This window comes from Prionailurus viverrinus, chromosome F1 (assembly GCF_022837055.1).
Source record: "Prionailurus viverrinus isolate Anna chromosome F1, UM_Priviv_1.0, whole genome shotgun sequence".
Taxonomy (NCBI): Eukaryota; Metazoa; Chordata; class Mammalia; order Carnivora; family Felidae; genus Prionailurus; species Prionailurus viverrinus.
Genome location: NC_062577.1, coordinates 34680673 through 34696376, shown reverse-complemented (window position 1 = coordinate 34696376; position 15704 = coordinate 34680673). Strand labels below are relative to the sequence as shown.

At 37.9% G+C, this 15704-nt stretch overlaps 1 protein-coding gene across 2 annotated transcripts in view; it reads right to left on the bottom strand.

The window, feature by feature from the left end:
* NEK7 (NIMA related kinase 7) overlaps window positions 1–15704 on the bottom strand; it is a 162769-nt gene that overhangs the window by 120966 nt on the left and 26099 nt on the right. The window contains exon 1 of one of the 2 annotated variants that reach the window (XM_047840326.1): window positions 7741–7759. The exons of the other annotated variant lie outside the window; for it this stretch is intronic. Within the exon in view, the coding sequence (XP_047696282.1) occupies window positions 7741–7748 (8 nt within the window). The 5' untranslated portion in view covers window positions 7749–7759. Of the gene's footprint in view, window positions 1–7740; window positions 7760–15704 lie in introns of those variants that run through there. 2 annotated transcript variants of the gene reach the window in all.

Below are 15704 nucleotides of genomic sequence, written 5' to 3'. Positions count from 1 at the left end.
CTGAGCTATATGCTTAAATATACTCTGTTTTTATCTGTTGCATTTCAATAAAGTATTTTTTAAAGCAATTTTAATTTACATTTTTAAAGAAAGTGATTTAAGACATTTCCACAAATCACATTTATAGTAACAATACCCTGTCATGTTAGCATTCATACATCTCTATATAGTAAGGCAGATACCATATTAATTAAGACTATTCTTTTAGAAATGTTACTCATCAAGAAAACAATGAAACTTCAATTACACATTAAGTGATAAAATATAACAAGATAATCAAATTGTAAAAATTTCTGTTTATGCTTGTATAATAAATGCACTCCATCACTGCATACACTGGAAACAAAAGTCAATCTCATTTATAGGGTACTAAATGCCAAGCACTGGACAAAGTGCCCTAAATGCATTGTTCATGTAATTCTTCTAATAATCTTCTTTTATTATTTCTGAGCAAATACATCTATAAGACATCATTCTAGATGTGAAAGATTTTAATAGTACACTAAAAGTTCAAGTCTCACGTAGTGGTGTTCCTACTATTCCCAAGAGGAAACTGAGGCTTATTCAGCTTCGGTATAGTACCCATGGTCACAAGGCAGACATCGCAGACTGACCAACACCCCCATCCATTCCCAACTTCTCCCTTGTATATTACTTCCACAGATGCCATAAAGCCACTTACTCATCTCCCGAGCTACCTTTCAGCTAAGATTGATCATGGGACCTACTTTTCCAAATATAAGCAAAAAAAATCTCTTGCCCCCCCCCCAAAATATCAAAGTCACTTGTCCCAGTGAAAGTTGTTTCTGTCCTTCCCCCTTTCTCCTTGCCTGCAATGCGGATGTGATGCCTCAAGCTGAAGCAGCCGTGTTGTTTCAGGAGAAAAAGACAAAGAATCAGAGATCATCACTGAACATTACACCAAACCCAGCAGCTGTTTCCAGATTTCTCTTCACGTGAGAAAAATAAACCCCTGTTTTGTTTGTGCCGCTGCTGTTACTTGAAGCTAAATGGCATTCCTAACAGATACCACACAGCTAGTAAATAAGAAACGGAGATTCAAAACTAGGTCCATCTCCAAAGCACCAGACGGGATAATTTCTCTAGAAAAGCTTACTCCAAGCATTTTCCACATATAAATGCTATTCCAAAGCCAAACAGCTATAATTTGTAAAAAATCAAGACGATAAATCGTCCAAGAATTCTGTTCTCTTGTCATTTTTTTACTTGATCGCTACATTGAATCAGCTTGTATGACTCTTTCCTGACCTTTAAGGATAGCTTTTTACATACTACTCTGTGAACAATAATGCCCTTTTAGCTGTTCAGAAGCATTAAGCTTTAGAATAATAACATTAAACTTTTTCAAATTTTCCTAGAATATAGGGGTGCATATGAGTCTGGATTATTTTTAATTGGCAAGTTATTAACTTTTAATCTTCACATTAATCTTCAGATTAAGACCTAAATGCCTTCTGGAAACAGAAGCAGTGACAGAAGATACATATACAGCTACCTTTTCATTAAAAGAAGTATCTCTGATAATTGAAAGGCAATTACTTGTCTTCCTTAAATCGGAAGGTTAACAAATTTCTTCAAGCAAAAAATACTAGTTCAGGGCGCCTGGGTGGCTTAGTCAGTTAAGGGTCCGACTCTTGGTTTTGGCCCAGGTCATAATCTCATGGTTTGGAAGATCGAACCCCACATCAGGACTCCAGGGTGACAGCAAAGAGCCTGCTTGGAATTCTCTGTCTCCTTTTCTCTCTTTTCTCTCTCTGCTCCTCCCTCTCTCTCTCTCTTCTCTCTCAAAATAAATAAACTTAAAAAAAAAAAAAGTAGCTCATATATATGTTAAATTTAAAAATCAAGGGGCACCTGGGTGGCTCAGTCAGTTAAGTGTCCGACTTCAGCTCAGGTCATCATCTCACGGTTTGTGGGTTCAAGCCCCGCATCAGGCTCTGTGCTGACAGCTCAGAGTCTGGAGTCTGCTTCAGATTCTGTATCTTACCTTCATCTCTGCCCCTCCCTCGCTTGCACTCTGTGTGTGTGTCTCTCTCTCTCTAAAATAAATAAACGTTAAAAAAATTTTTAATCAAATTAAAATTTGATTTAAAAAAGTCAATCCTTGCCCTCTCTGTACATTAAGGGGGAAAAAATTCAGTTCACGGCAATGGGGGAGATATTTTTATGGGTTAAAACTGGCAATTTTCTTGAATCCTCTAGAATGAGAATCCATAATACGTTCCTGTTAAATCATGTATACACAGCCACACTCAAGGAGAGTCAATAGGGTTGATTCCATGTATACGTATCCAATGCTTTGACTGCTGTAGGCGGGAAGAGAAGGTAAGATTCCCCATCCTGTCAGGCTAGTGAAAGATACAAACATGTCAATTACTGCAAACTATGCACAAATACTCTTGGAAGTACAGAGGCCTTTAAAAGGAAATAGGAATAGTGGCAGTATTACTGGAACCAAGAAGGCTTCCCACTGACCTACAATCACTGTGTCTTTCCTTCCTCCTACTTCTCTCCACTGTCTTTATCAAATAGCAAATCATTATCTCAGGCCCAGCCTCTCCCATAAACAGCTCCACCGGGATTTCCTATAGAAATTTCCCACTCAGTTTCTAAGTTATAACAATAAGGAGAAGAGTAGAAATAAGATAGAAAATAAAGACCATAAGACTCCACAAAACCAAAAGTGAACTAAATACCCGCCCCCCCCCCCCAAACTGCCTCCAACTGTTTTCCACTTCAGCTGCTAAACACTACCATCCACCTGGTCACTCTGATGCAACCTGGAGTACTCTTTCATTCAACCCTGTCTCCCCCACACCCACTCAATTTCTAAGTTATAACAATAAGGAGAAGAGTAGAAATAAGATAGAAAATAAAGACCATAAGACTCCACAAAACCAAAAGTTGGTTCTTAGGGAAAAAAAATTAAGAAAGGCAGGCAAACCTATGGCAAGACTGATCAAGAAAAGGGAAGAACACAAAGATAAATAAAAAGAATTTCAGGGGGCATAACTACAAATCCAATAGAATAAGGAATGTTGGGGGGGGGTGAAGGACAGAAGAATACAAATGATAATAATAATTTGTCAGTAAATCTCAAAACCTTAGATGACATGCACAACTTCCTGAAAACAATATATGTGTGTTTGTATGTCTACAAAACTAATTTTAAAAGACGAAAGAAGGGGCACCTAGGTGGCTCAGTCGGTTAAGCATCTGACTTTGGCTCAGGTCATGATCTCATGGTTTTTGAGTTCAAGCCCCACATCAGGCTCTGTACTGACAGCTCAGAGCCTGGAACCTCCTTCATATTCTGTGTCTCCCTCTCTCTCTGCCCCTCCTCCACTTGTACTCGGTCTCTCTCTCTCTCATAAATAAATAAACTTTAAAAAAAAGAAAAGAAAATATGAAAGACAAAGAAGTCAAAAATACCAAGAAATTCTTGAAAAACACCACCAAGGTTAAGGGCCTTATTCAAAGTACAACTGAAGCAGGAAAAAACAAGACCAATGGAACAGAAAAAGAGCCCAGAAACAGAACTGCTCACGTATGAAAACTTTATACCTGATAGAACAGGCATTATGGATAAGAAAGTACAGACTGTTCAGAAGTGCTTCAGAGGCAAATGCTTATCAATGATTTTAAATTAAAAAAATACACTTACATGCATATGTACATAAGGAATTACCACCTTGCACTATAGACAGTGGAATAAAGACCTGAATGTGAAAAGTAAAACTTTAAAAATTTTTGAAGAAAATAGACAAGTATCTTCATAGCATCAAAATAGAAAGAAATATACTTCAGGATAAAAGTTATAACTATAAGATACTGACAATCCAGTCTATTCATCAAGACAGCTGAAAATAGTGCAAAAGGAAGTCATAGACCAGAAAAAAAAATACTCATAATACATACAACCAACTTAGAATTAGCATCTAGGATTTGTGAAGAACTCAGTAAACAAAAGAACCCAATTTTTTTAAAGACTGGCAATATGAATTTTCAAAAGAGCATTTGAAAAAATCCTCAATCTCACTACAAATCAAGAATATGCAAAATAAAATAACAACAGAATACCATGTCAGACTCATTATCAGGTTTTTAAAAACTTTAATTCTCGCAAAATAAAACCAAGCTATGGACCAACTGGAACTCTCATATTCTGTAGGCAGAGGGCAATGTCCCTGTGACCTCCCAATTCCTCTCCAAGGTAATATATTCCAGAGAAACTTATGTGCGCACAAAAGACATACACAAGAATGTTTAGAACAACAATGTTTATAATAGCAACATGTTGGAAAGAGCATTAGCTTTTGCCAGCCCCTGCCCCACAACTCCCAGAGGGGATTAACAGCCTAGGACTCCTTCATGAGTTAGTTCCCCAGTTTGAGGGTTCCTAATCCACTAAGTTAAAATAAAAGTGACTTGCAGACTTAAAAATTGATCTGTTACTGTTTCAGAACACTTTAAAATATAAAAGTGATACTGTGAGATGCATCAAAGAAAATAACAGCTAATGTACCAAAGAAAATACTACATAAAATCAATGACTACCCCTTTACTATTTATCTAATAGAAAATATAGCAAAATCCTTCTGCTGAGTTAGAAAAGTCAATACTCTGATAGATTCCACTGGTTGGAAATAAAATAAAAATTACCATCCTTCTCTTTTTAGGCCAACTTCCTAATATATGGTGGAATTAAAGAACAAAAGAAAATATTTCCAGGGGAAAAAAAAATACTAAATTTCTAAATTCGAATTCCAATGATTATTCATTTAGAAAATTTTTTTTAATTCTAACATTTCATAAAGGAGTATATTCAGTAAGTATTAGTTTTGTTAAATCATAAGCCATCTAAAAGCATTAAAGAAAAATGGCATAAAATTTCCACCTGACAGTTTGACTTCGTTTCCTTGTTTTGGGAGAAAATATCAGGGTATAGATTCTGGATCTTGGAGGCATGCTGAAATTTCAAGGAGTCTCTTAAGAGTCTACTCTTTTGTTGCAACTGACTGAAAATTGGCAAGATGTTCCCATACGACTACTCTAAAATGAACTAAATTACAGGTTTGCACAGTGGATTTTGATTACAATTGTGATCATATTAGGGATTTGGGATATTTTTTACGCATTTTCAGGGAAAGGAAATAACGCTCAAGGAGTATTTTCATCAGAACATTTTCATCAGAAACATTTGTTTAAAGTATAACACAAGTGCTTTCGGAAATAATATGACTAAGAGTACAGGAAAAACTTATTCATGGTATTTGGAATGGTTAATTTCATGTGTCAAGTTGACTGGGTCATGGGGTGCCCAGATACCGGTTAAGCATTATTTCCATGTGTGTCGGTGAGCATATTTCTGGAGATTAGCATTTGAATTGGTAGACTAGGATCAAATAGATTGTCCTTCCCAATGTGGGTGGGCCTCATCCAATCCATTGAAGACCTGAAAAAAACAAAACAGCTGAGCAAGGGAGAATTCATTCCTTCTGACTGACTGTGGAGCTGGCACACTGGTTTTCTCCCGCCCTTGGACTGGGACTTCTGCCACAGGCTCTCCTAGATCTCAAGTCTTCTGACATACACCAGAAGTGATACCACCGGCACTCTTGGTTCTCAGGACTTCACACTTACACTAGATCTTATACCACCAGCACTCCTGTTCCTCAGTCAGACCCTCATACTTGTGCCAGAACATACAAAATGGGTTCTCCAGGTTCTCAGGCTGTTAGGACTCCAACCAGAACTACAGCAGCTTCCCAGGCCTCCAGCTTAGAGATTTCAGGGCTCTCCAGCCTCCATAATAACCATGTGAGCCAATTCCTTATAATAAATCTGCGTGCGTGTGTGCGTGTGTGTGTGTGTAGAGCTAGATATATAGCTAGTTGCGTGGGTTAAGGTAACCACATATACAGAGAGGTGTGTGTGTTTGTGTGTCTGTGTGTGTTTCCTACTGGTTCTGTTTTTCTGGAGAGCCCTAATACAATATTGTATTCTTGAATTCACATTTTTTACAGAGAAATACAAATCAAATAATTAAGTGAACACAAAATGATGATCCCCCACTTTTTTTAAATCATTGAAACGTAAAGTTGAGTTTTAACTTTTACAGCAGTTAGTATATAATGCTTCATCCATTCTAACAACTTCTTAAAAATCAATTAAATGCTGTTTAATCAAGTTCTTCCATTTTAGAATTTTTAAAAGCTTATCAGAGCTTAGTAACTATTTTGAGTATAATTCTAAAAATATAATGCAGCCTCACAAGGAATGAATAAAATATTTTTAAGTTGTTGATTCCAAAAGAATAAATATTTTGAAATATTTTGAAACATAAAATTAGCTTTCATCATAAAAGCTCTTAACATTAATCTGAATGTTTAAAGAGGCTTGTAAGTGGGTCATGAGATATTTGCTCCCAGGCTGAAAATCTGTATACAAGTTGTTCCCTGGAAAGAATTTTCAACCAAAAGTTATAAAAACCAAAAGAAGGATTAATAATGGAAAGTCTGACCTAACATCAGCCTGACTGCTATGATATTCTACTCAGTAGTATCTTGCCACTGTTCATTCTACTCAGAATGATCCTTAGTTCTTTTAGCTTGAGAGATGCCGGTATCTACTTTTTCTCTCAACTGTACTTGATGTATAACTAATCAAATTATAAGATGTTGGTTCATGGAATCAGGGATTTATTAGATAATTAACCAAAAAATAACAAAACTTTTAAGTCTATATCAAATGACATTCTTTTTCACTCTCTTTTCCAATGTGACACTAGAAACAGTAAAACCTTAATTCAGACTTATATTTAAAATATGTAATAACCACATATAAACTGAATTTTAACAATAATGTATTTCCTAAACAAATTGTTAATTTAGGCCTTTGAAAACATACTCAACAGTAATAATTTTACTGAAATATCCACTGGCATACGAATATTATTTATAATCAACAAAAGATTATTTTCTACTCATTCAAGTAAGTAAACTTGGTTCGGGGTAGTAAAAAGAACACATGAGAGTCAACTGACATGGATCCAAGATCTGGCTCCACTACTTACACATATAACTTGCCATGTGTCACTGAACCTCTCTGTAAGCATCAGTTTTCTTCTTTTTGCAAAATGCATATGAGGACACTTCCGTGACCTACTTCACAGATGACTCGATGACATATACTATGAATGCATTTTATTAACTCTGAAAGCAGAACTCCAAGGTAATATATTACTATGCTATTACATGTATATTATTTGAAAAATACCTATTCCTAGAATATTTTAGATATTTACGTGAATGATAATGATGTCGGGAAAGCCAATCCGTCGTGGGTCTCAAGTGTGGTCTCACTGACGCCAAACTGCACTTGACCTGGAGCCCTTTCTATAGCTAGTGATTAAGGTAACCACAGTGTAATTGCAGCACAACTGCTCATTTCCTAGGTGAGGGTGACAGGTTTGGTTGCTACGTGCTATGAAAGATGCTGAGTCCTGGCTTCCTCGACTGCCAACCAACTCACTGCAAGCACAGCCACCACCCGGGTGCATCACATCGCACTGTGGTACTAGTGAGCAGGAGAACCAGCACTACTGCACTGGGGCTCTTGCCGTTTGTGTGTTTTAAAAACCCTTGCTCTGATCACTAAGTCTCTGGGTCTACTTTCACACCTACGATGAAGCTCTGGCAAACGAACCAGGTTGCTTACTTAGTCATTTCCTTTGGGATCTTGTTACGTCTTGCATTCTCTCTGAGGTTTGGGTTCTTCCCTAAATAACTTGGTGCACGTAGTATGCTGACATATGAGAGACAATGACTTTCTGGAACGTCTCCAAGAGGGCCCAGCTGCAAGACAACATGGATATGATTGTTAAGAGTTCCCCGAAAAGAGATGGATGGAATCAGCACCAAAGAAATTGGGTGCAGAAACTGAACTATGGGAGCCCCGAAGCAAGCAACTGGTTGAAATCAAAGTGCTTCTATAGATCCAGATTCCTCCATGGAAATCAATCCCCCACTACCGAAGGAACTACAGAGCTAAGTGGCAACTTCAGAACACATTACTCCTTCAGTACCTCCACTACCTAACCCTGTGCCCTTGCACCCTGATTTGCCAGCCTTTAAAGAAAAGGGGGACCAGAGATGAAACCAAGATCTCTCCATCCCCAAGGGAGAGCTTCAGGGAAAGAAAGGGCAGGGTGGGGGATATAAGCTTTTATGGCTTTTTTGGACACTGATCCTCAAGTGGCTATCTCATCAGCTTCCCTTGAGGGCAGAAGCCACACATTCAATTGCCTGTGTTTGGAAACAGAATAAAAGGAATAGAAGTTACCAGAACAATCCATGTGGGGCCATTTGGATCCCTGCTGCTGCTATTCCTCTCTCATCCCTGATTGTACACTTGCTATTGATGTTTGACATACTGCATGTGTACTGTGAATGCTCACTGAATCCAAGGGCCATTTTCTCAATTTGGAAGACCCACTTGTTGCAGGTGACAGTAGGACAAATGCCAAACAGTCCATCTCTTTAGGCAGTTCCCTCCTAAGTTACACAAAAACGATTCAATTTCAGGAGAAGAAAAAGACATCACAATTTTGATTGAAGACCTAAAGGCAGCAAGAATATTGAGACATGTGATATTTCAATAGAATCGCCCAGTGTGGCCTTGTAAAAAAGGCTAAAGGGAGCTGGCAGCCTATAGTGGATTCTTGCCAACTGAATTCAGTTGTTGCCCCTGTGGCTCTGGCTCTTCCAGACACTGAGACTGTGACTGAATCTACTGCACAAACTGATAACACAGGGCATGGCTCCTTGGCCTTGGCTAATGCCTTTCTCTCTTTCTCTCTCTCTCTCTCTCTCTCTCTCTCTCTCTCTCGCCTCTTTCCCAATCCCCTTGCTACCATAAGATCAAGATCAGTTTACCTTCACCTGATTACAGGTTCCAAGACTGGTTCACTAAATAGCCTTGGGGGTACTTGAATTCTCTTGTTGCCTCCACCAATGTAATGTGGAACACGCCCTTTCCCTTTAGGAATGACTTGGTTCCACTACATTAATGGTATCATACTGATTGATAGGCTCAAATAAAGAGCAGGTGTCAAGGGCTCTGGAACAGAAGCTGACTCACATGGAAGCCCAGGGGTGGTTCAGGATTAATGAATTCAAGGGACTGGCAAATAATTCTTGGGAGCGATGTGGGCTACCCAGAGTCAGTAAAGGAAAAATTACTCACCCTCTAGCCCCCACCTACCAAAAAGGAGGCCTGGCACTAAGTTGGACTGTTTGGATACTGGAGACAACATGTGCCCCAACCCTACCAGAGTTACAGAGACTTCAGGTTCCATAAAGCAGGGCAAGTACTATTCTCTGGCAGTAGAGTTCATGCCCTAGAGGATATATGGTCAGGAAGCTATCCTTAATTTTAGCCAATGAGACTATGCAAGTTCTAGAAGATCAATAGGTCAGTTTAAACTCTCCTGCACAAGCCATAGTGGATAATATTCCAGCCTTAAACTACATCCTGCCTGAGCAGAATATGTATGAATTAATACCACTAGACAGGTGAAACAATGCATATATCCCATAAGAACGGAAACTAAATGATTACTTGAAATAAGACCTATCAGTACTCTCTGGGGCTTAATTCAACTGGCTGAATCCAGAATCTTGGGATACCCAACTGAGATGAAAACTTTACATTGGCTTCATCCTATTGATAATCATCCTTATTAAGTGTTGCATGAGATCATTTGAATGGATTTGGCTCAGCTCATCTAATCTGAATTGCTGACGGTGTAGGATACTTATGTAAACATTTGAGTTCAGCCAATGTTTAGGGCCAACGGGTGGACTATTATAAAAGATGATCTATTATTATGGACCCCAAGGGTCCCCCATACCTCCTCCTTACCAAATGCACCAAACTACAAGTACAGCAACCCAATCCTCTGTCCTTCAGCCATTTCTGTAACTAGCCATGTAACCACAAATGTGACTCATCCCCAGTGAGGGGGACAGGCTTCCTTACTTAAAATTTGCTTCAAAACGTGTTGAGCCCTTAGCCCTAGTCTCCTGAGCTTCAACTGAATTCAAGGAAGGCATAACAACCATGCAGGCCAATCTTACTTCTCCATGGGGCTTGCAGAAAAGAGAACCGTTGCTATTGTACTGAGGCTCCTGTTTGCTGTGCTATCGTGAATTGTTTTGCTCTAATCTCTGGTCTGGCTGTCTACTTTCAGATCTATGGCGCTGATGGCAAGCCATCCTGCTCGTTTGCTTTGTCATTTACTTTAGAGTCTCAGCGCTCCTGGCTAGCCTGCCTGATAGCTGGCAAATGAAGATAAAAAACAACAACCACCGTAACAACCTGTTCTGTACACAGTATCCTGGCATTTCAAAATTTAAAAGGAATTGTAAAGGTAAGAGAAAGTTCAACAAATCAGAATATTTGCTTCGATGGATTTAATTTTTTTATTCCACCAAACATCACAATCGATATGCCTTAACGTCACCTGAATGCATTATTAAACAGAAAATTAAGTAAGCAGGTAGTATTTCAGTTGCAATGGAAATCATTTCAATTATATCCTTTCACAAGTAAAAATAATTTCCATTAATCATTTTACCGTTCTAAGTATATTTACCGTAAGTTTAAATAAAATGACCACTGGAAAGGTGATCTGGTAACATAAATCTTCTAGCTGGTTAAAAAAAAAATGCAGCATAAAATGATCTCTTCCCTGCATTACACAGCTCCTTTGAGATAAGGTCATCTTCTAGGGCCAAGATACTATGTATGTGTTTTAACAAAGAAAATGATTTATAGATTTTCATTTTCACTTTCAGTATTTCAGAATGTACCCAGTGGTACAGCCTCAGGAAACTGAAATAGAAATAATTTATTTGCAAGACGACCAGCAACCAATCACCAAACTGAGTAAGTCCTTCTTTTAACAAAACCCAGCTTAAATATTTGCATATAATTTTTTTATGCAAACTCTGCTGAAACAAGTAACAATACTACCTTTCTCCTCCCTCTGGTCCCTTTCATCCATTGTTATTCCCTCACCAATTTGTAGCTAAGACTTCAACATCTATCACACAACATGCAGAAAAACAACTGCAGTTCAGACTATGGCGAAGGTATCTGTTTTCTTACCAAATTCAACAATTTTCAGCTTTCTAAGGCTGTTCTCCAGGTGACACTTCAGTTAGCGTGAATGTGTTGGTTTCAGTTTTTAAGAACACCAGAAAAAATATACACATAAATTAACCTATACCTCACTGTGTTTTGCTCACAGGTATGTTTTGTACTCAGTATAACGCTCTCATTAGTGTGAGAAAAATTTCAGAATAATAGTCTTTAATGTTTGTATCAGTTCGGGCACAATTAAGAAAAAGAAAAGGCACATTTAAAAACAAAAGAAAAAAATCTCTTTGAGGTATGCTCCTGTTATATCTATAGTATCAAACTTATTCCCACCGCTCAGGAGGCATCAAAAGGTCACTATACAAAGCGGTAAACAATAACAAAAATAGCTACTAAATCCATCACACCCTGGGGGAAGGGACAGATCAATGTTTTCCAAGAAAGGAAACCTAAAAATCAGCCACAACGTTAAAGTTCTGAAGATATCCTAATCAGTAAGGCAAAGCAAAATTACACACGCTAAAAATAGTTGTTAGGAACACAATTTAGCTGTCACTTTAGCACATTTAATGCACAGATAGCCACAAACTTAGGATAAAGATAAAACAATCTCGGCTGATTTGGAGGAAGTCCCTGCTAAATTTATTTTAGGTTAAAATGCACAATGGGAAGCAAGTCAGTATGATTATAGATCAAATCTCCTAATGCAGGACGTCTTCTTTCAATTTTTGGCAATTCACATATCACACCACCTTTTTCTTCTATTGTCTTCAGACTGACTCAATTTGTGCTTCACTCTATTTCATTGACACTGATATCATCAATGACACAGATTAAATTAAAAACTTTTAACTTAATCCATTTGAGTATTTTTATGTTTACGTCCTTACCACATTATTTTAAGGGCCTATGATATGCCAGGGACTATACTGGGTACTGGGCATACAACCTGCACAAAACTGACACGGACTCTGTCCCCAAGGAGCTTGCAATCCAGTTAGATAGATTGACTTTGATGGGTAGTGTGATAAGTTTGACAAGTGAAAAATGCAAGGTGATAAGGGAGCATATAATACAGTTTGGAGTAAAGCCGGTGGGGGATGTCAAGGAACTCTTCCCACTTCAGAAGTAATTTTGAGCTGGGGCCTTGTGGATAGGTAGGATTTCATTCAGTAAGGGCATAAGGGAACCAGGAGAAATGGAGCAGAGAAGGCATTCCAGGCAGCACTGTCGACAGATAGGAGTTATTCTATCCTCACACTCATTATATACATAAAGGTTATATTTCATGGATGGTCAGAGGTGGCTGTTAACTTTCAATATGTCAAAACTTGATATTTCTGAAATTTCTAATGTTTTATATTAGGCCACTATAATTCAAGATATGAAAGTCTTAGTTCAAGTCGGAACACCATAGATCCATCAAGAGCTTTACTGAGGCACATCTTGAACTGGGAGAATTCCTTCCTTCCTTCCTTCCTTCCTGGAGAGGTATAAAGTGAAAAAAAATGTATGCCTAGTTTCACAAATCTGGATCACACAAAAAAGGAGGCAATCATTGATATCTGCCAGAAAACCTGGCTTATCTTAACTAATGGACACAACTCCCATTTGGGACAGAGCAAAGTTCAAACACAGATTCACAAAGCAAAACAAAAAACAAAACAACAACAACAAAAAAATCTTCTCTTTTGAGAAAAGAAAAAATACAGAAAATGGACAGTAACTGCTAAGTAAAAGGAAAACTTCAGGGAGGGTTATTCTTAATACAAATTTTCCTTGTACCTTTCAAAAGTGTCTTGTCCCCAGGCTTTCCTAGAACCATCACTAATATTCTATTTTGGCTTGGAATGTTTTGTCACTGCATTAATGAAGATAAGGATAATCTTGTTGTTATCACTGTTGCCATCATTACTGTGTTGTATGTATACATGTTTTAAAGTTAGTAAAGCTACCTTTTTAATTTTAGACAGAGAGAGAGCACATGAGTGGGGGAAAGAGAGGGAGGGGCGGGGGAGGGGCAGAGGGAGGGAGGGAGGGAGGAAGAGAGAAGGAGAGGGAGAGAGAGAGGGAGAGAGAGAGAGAGAGAGAGAGAGAGGGAGAGGGAGAGAGAGAGGGAGAGGGAGAGGGAGAGAGAGGGACAGGGAGAGGGAGAGGGAGAGGGAGAGGGAGAGAGAGGGAGAGAGAGAGAGAGAGAGAGAGAGAGAGAGAGAGAGAGAGAATCTTAAGCAGGCTCCACACTCAGCGTGGAGCCCAACATGGGGCTTGATCCCACAACACTAGGATCATGACCTGAACCAAAATTAAGAGATGCTCAAACGAATGAGCCACCCAGGTGCCCCCCCACCATCACTTTTTTTTTGGTAAAGCTACTTTAAACATAAACCAAATTTAAGAATCCTTAAGTCTATCATTAATCACAAATCTTCCAGATTTTGGAATGATCTACAAAAATTAAAAAACAGCTCTATAGATATACAAGCAGTTTGACTATTTTAAATGGAAAATTAAAAAATAAATAAAAAATAAAATGGAAAATATATTCTGAATTTTCCAACAAAAGCCATGTAAAATTGGTCTCTCAGTCAAATAGGCTGACAGGAAGGAAGGAAGTCAAGCCTATCAACTGATGAAATAAAGCTCAGAACTACAGTGCTTTTTACCCACTCATTCAAAAAACACCATTTAGTTATACGGTCATAAACTAATTACTAAAGAATTCTGATGCCTAAGTAAGTGAAATACTATGCCCATTGATTTAAAATGGATCTGCCATTTGTGAAAACTGCCCAATGAGTAAAGCCAAAGCCTTGCATACTACTAGAGTACCTACTATATTGTGGACAATCAATGAATATTAAGCAACATTTATTTTTTAAAAACTAAATTCTGGCATGTGCGTATCTCACTAAAAAAATCATTTAAAAAAAAAGCTGTTGTTAATTAAGCATCAAACTATTAAGTGGAACAGGTACCACCAATATACACTGTCCAAAGTCCAGAAGCCTCTAAACTCCTATATTTCTATTTGTGATGTCCTTTAGGAAAAAAAAAAACAGAATACAAGAAAGAAAAAAAACTTTTTTTTCCATTTTCTTTATATGATTTTTGAACTACTAGAGAGTTCTCAATGACACTAGACTATTTAAAATGCCTCCTGAAGTCGTATGCTATATGAATCTCGTTAACACGGTGTCCCCAATGCTTAGAACGTGGTAGATAACACAGTAGGCACTCAAATAGTTGCTGAATGAAAACCATAAGGCCTACCTAATCCTGCTTTGTCTTAGTGAACTTAAAAAACTGACTCTTAATGCTAATGGTTAAAAACTGACTCTTAATGCTAATTTAGAGTAAAGGAAAAAAAATGCATCAGTAATTTTAAATCTTGTTCCACGAATTGACTGCTACACATACTTAGGACATCATTAACTATAAATGTTTATTTGCTGTAAGTAAGAGGTACTTCGGAATATAATGTTTAGAAGGCTAGCACGCAAAATAATCAATTCACTGCAATTAATTACCTTAGAGTATCTTTCACTATATCTTTCACTATATCATTCTTTGGTTTAAAAATTTCTAATTGTTCTCCACTATCTTTAGAATAAAGTCCAAATTCCTTAACCTGGATTGTAGGCCCCTATTTATTCGACAGGAACATGCTGACTTCCTTCTTTGAAGCTGGCAAGTATTAAGGATAAAAAGATGAACAAATGGGCCTTTCCATTAGAGAGTTTGTAACCTAGTGAAGAAGTATTCAGAAGCATCTGCCAGATATAGCCAGTAAAAATCAAGAAAAGTCTCAAGTTTCAGGCTATTAGGTACAATCTCTTAAGACTGGTTCTCATATGGGGAGTTATAGAGCTGGTTTTTCATTTTACAAATACCACCTTGGCAGCTATAAGGGGAATGAATCAGAGCCTCATGTCCCACTATTTTTGCCAAACTGGCCCATTTTGGAGCTTTAGAAATCCTAATTTCACCTACCGCAATGGCTTCCCCTCAAAGCGCAGCACAAATCCCCAAGCTCTCAAGGGACCTTCAAGGAGTCCATTCAAATCAAAAGAGAACTCCCCTTTCTTTGATGTCCCAGTAGCAGCCTACACTAGGGCATACTTCTGAGCCTCTAAGGATCTTCCTTTATATTGTTAATGACACTATTTACTGAAACATTAGAGTGTGAAACTCTGGAAGTAGATAGTAAGCAATGAACAAAGAACAGAGTTTCAAAGTAACAGTTTCTAAAATCTGAAAACTGAAGTACTATTTCCAAAAAAAATAACCCTAAAATCCCTGCATTGTTCTTTTCCAGATGGCTTACTTACTTGTAATACATATAGCAAAAGCCACAGGTCTGGTACCAAGAATACCAACCAGAAAACCAACCTCAACTCTTAATTCATAATTATAATCTTGGGCTGTAATAAGAAAGCAGGCATACACAACTAACACTCCCTCCCTCCTTCTCTTTCTCTCTCTCTCTCTCTCTCTCCCTCTCTCACATACATTTAACACAT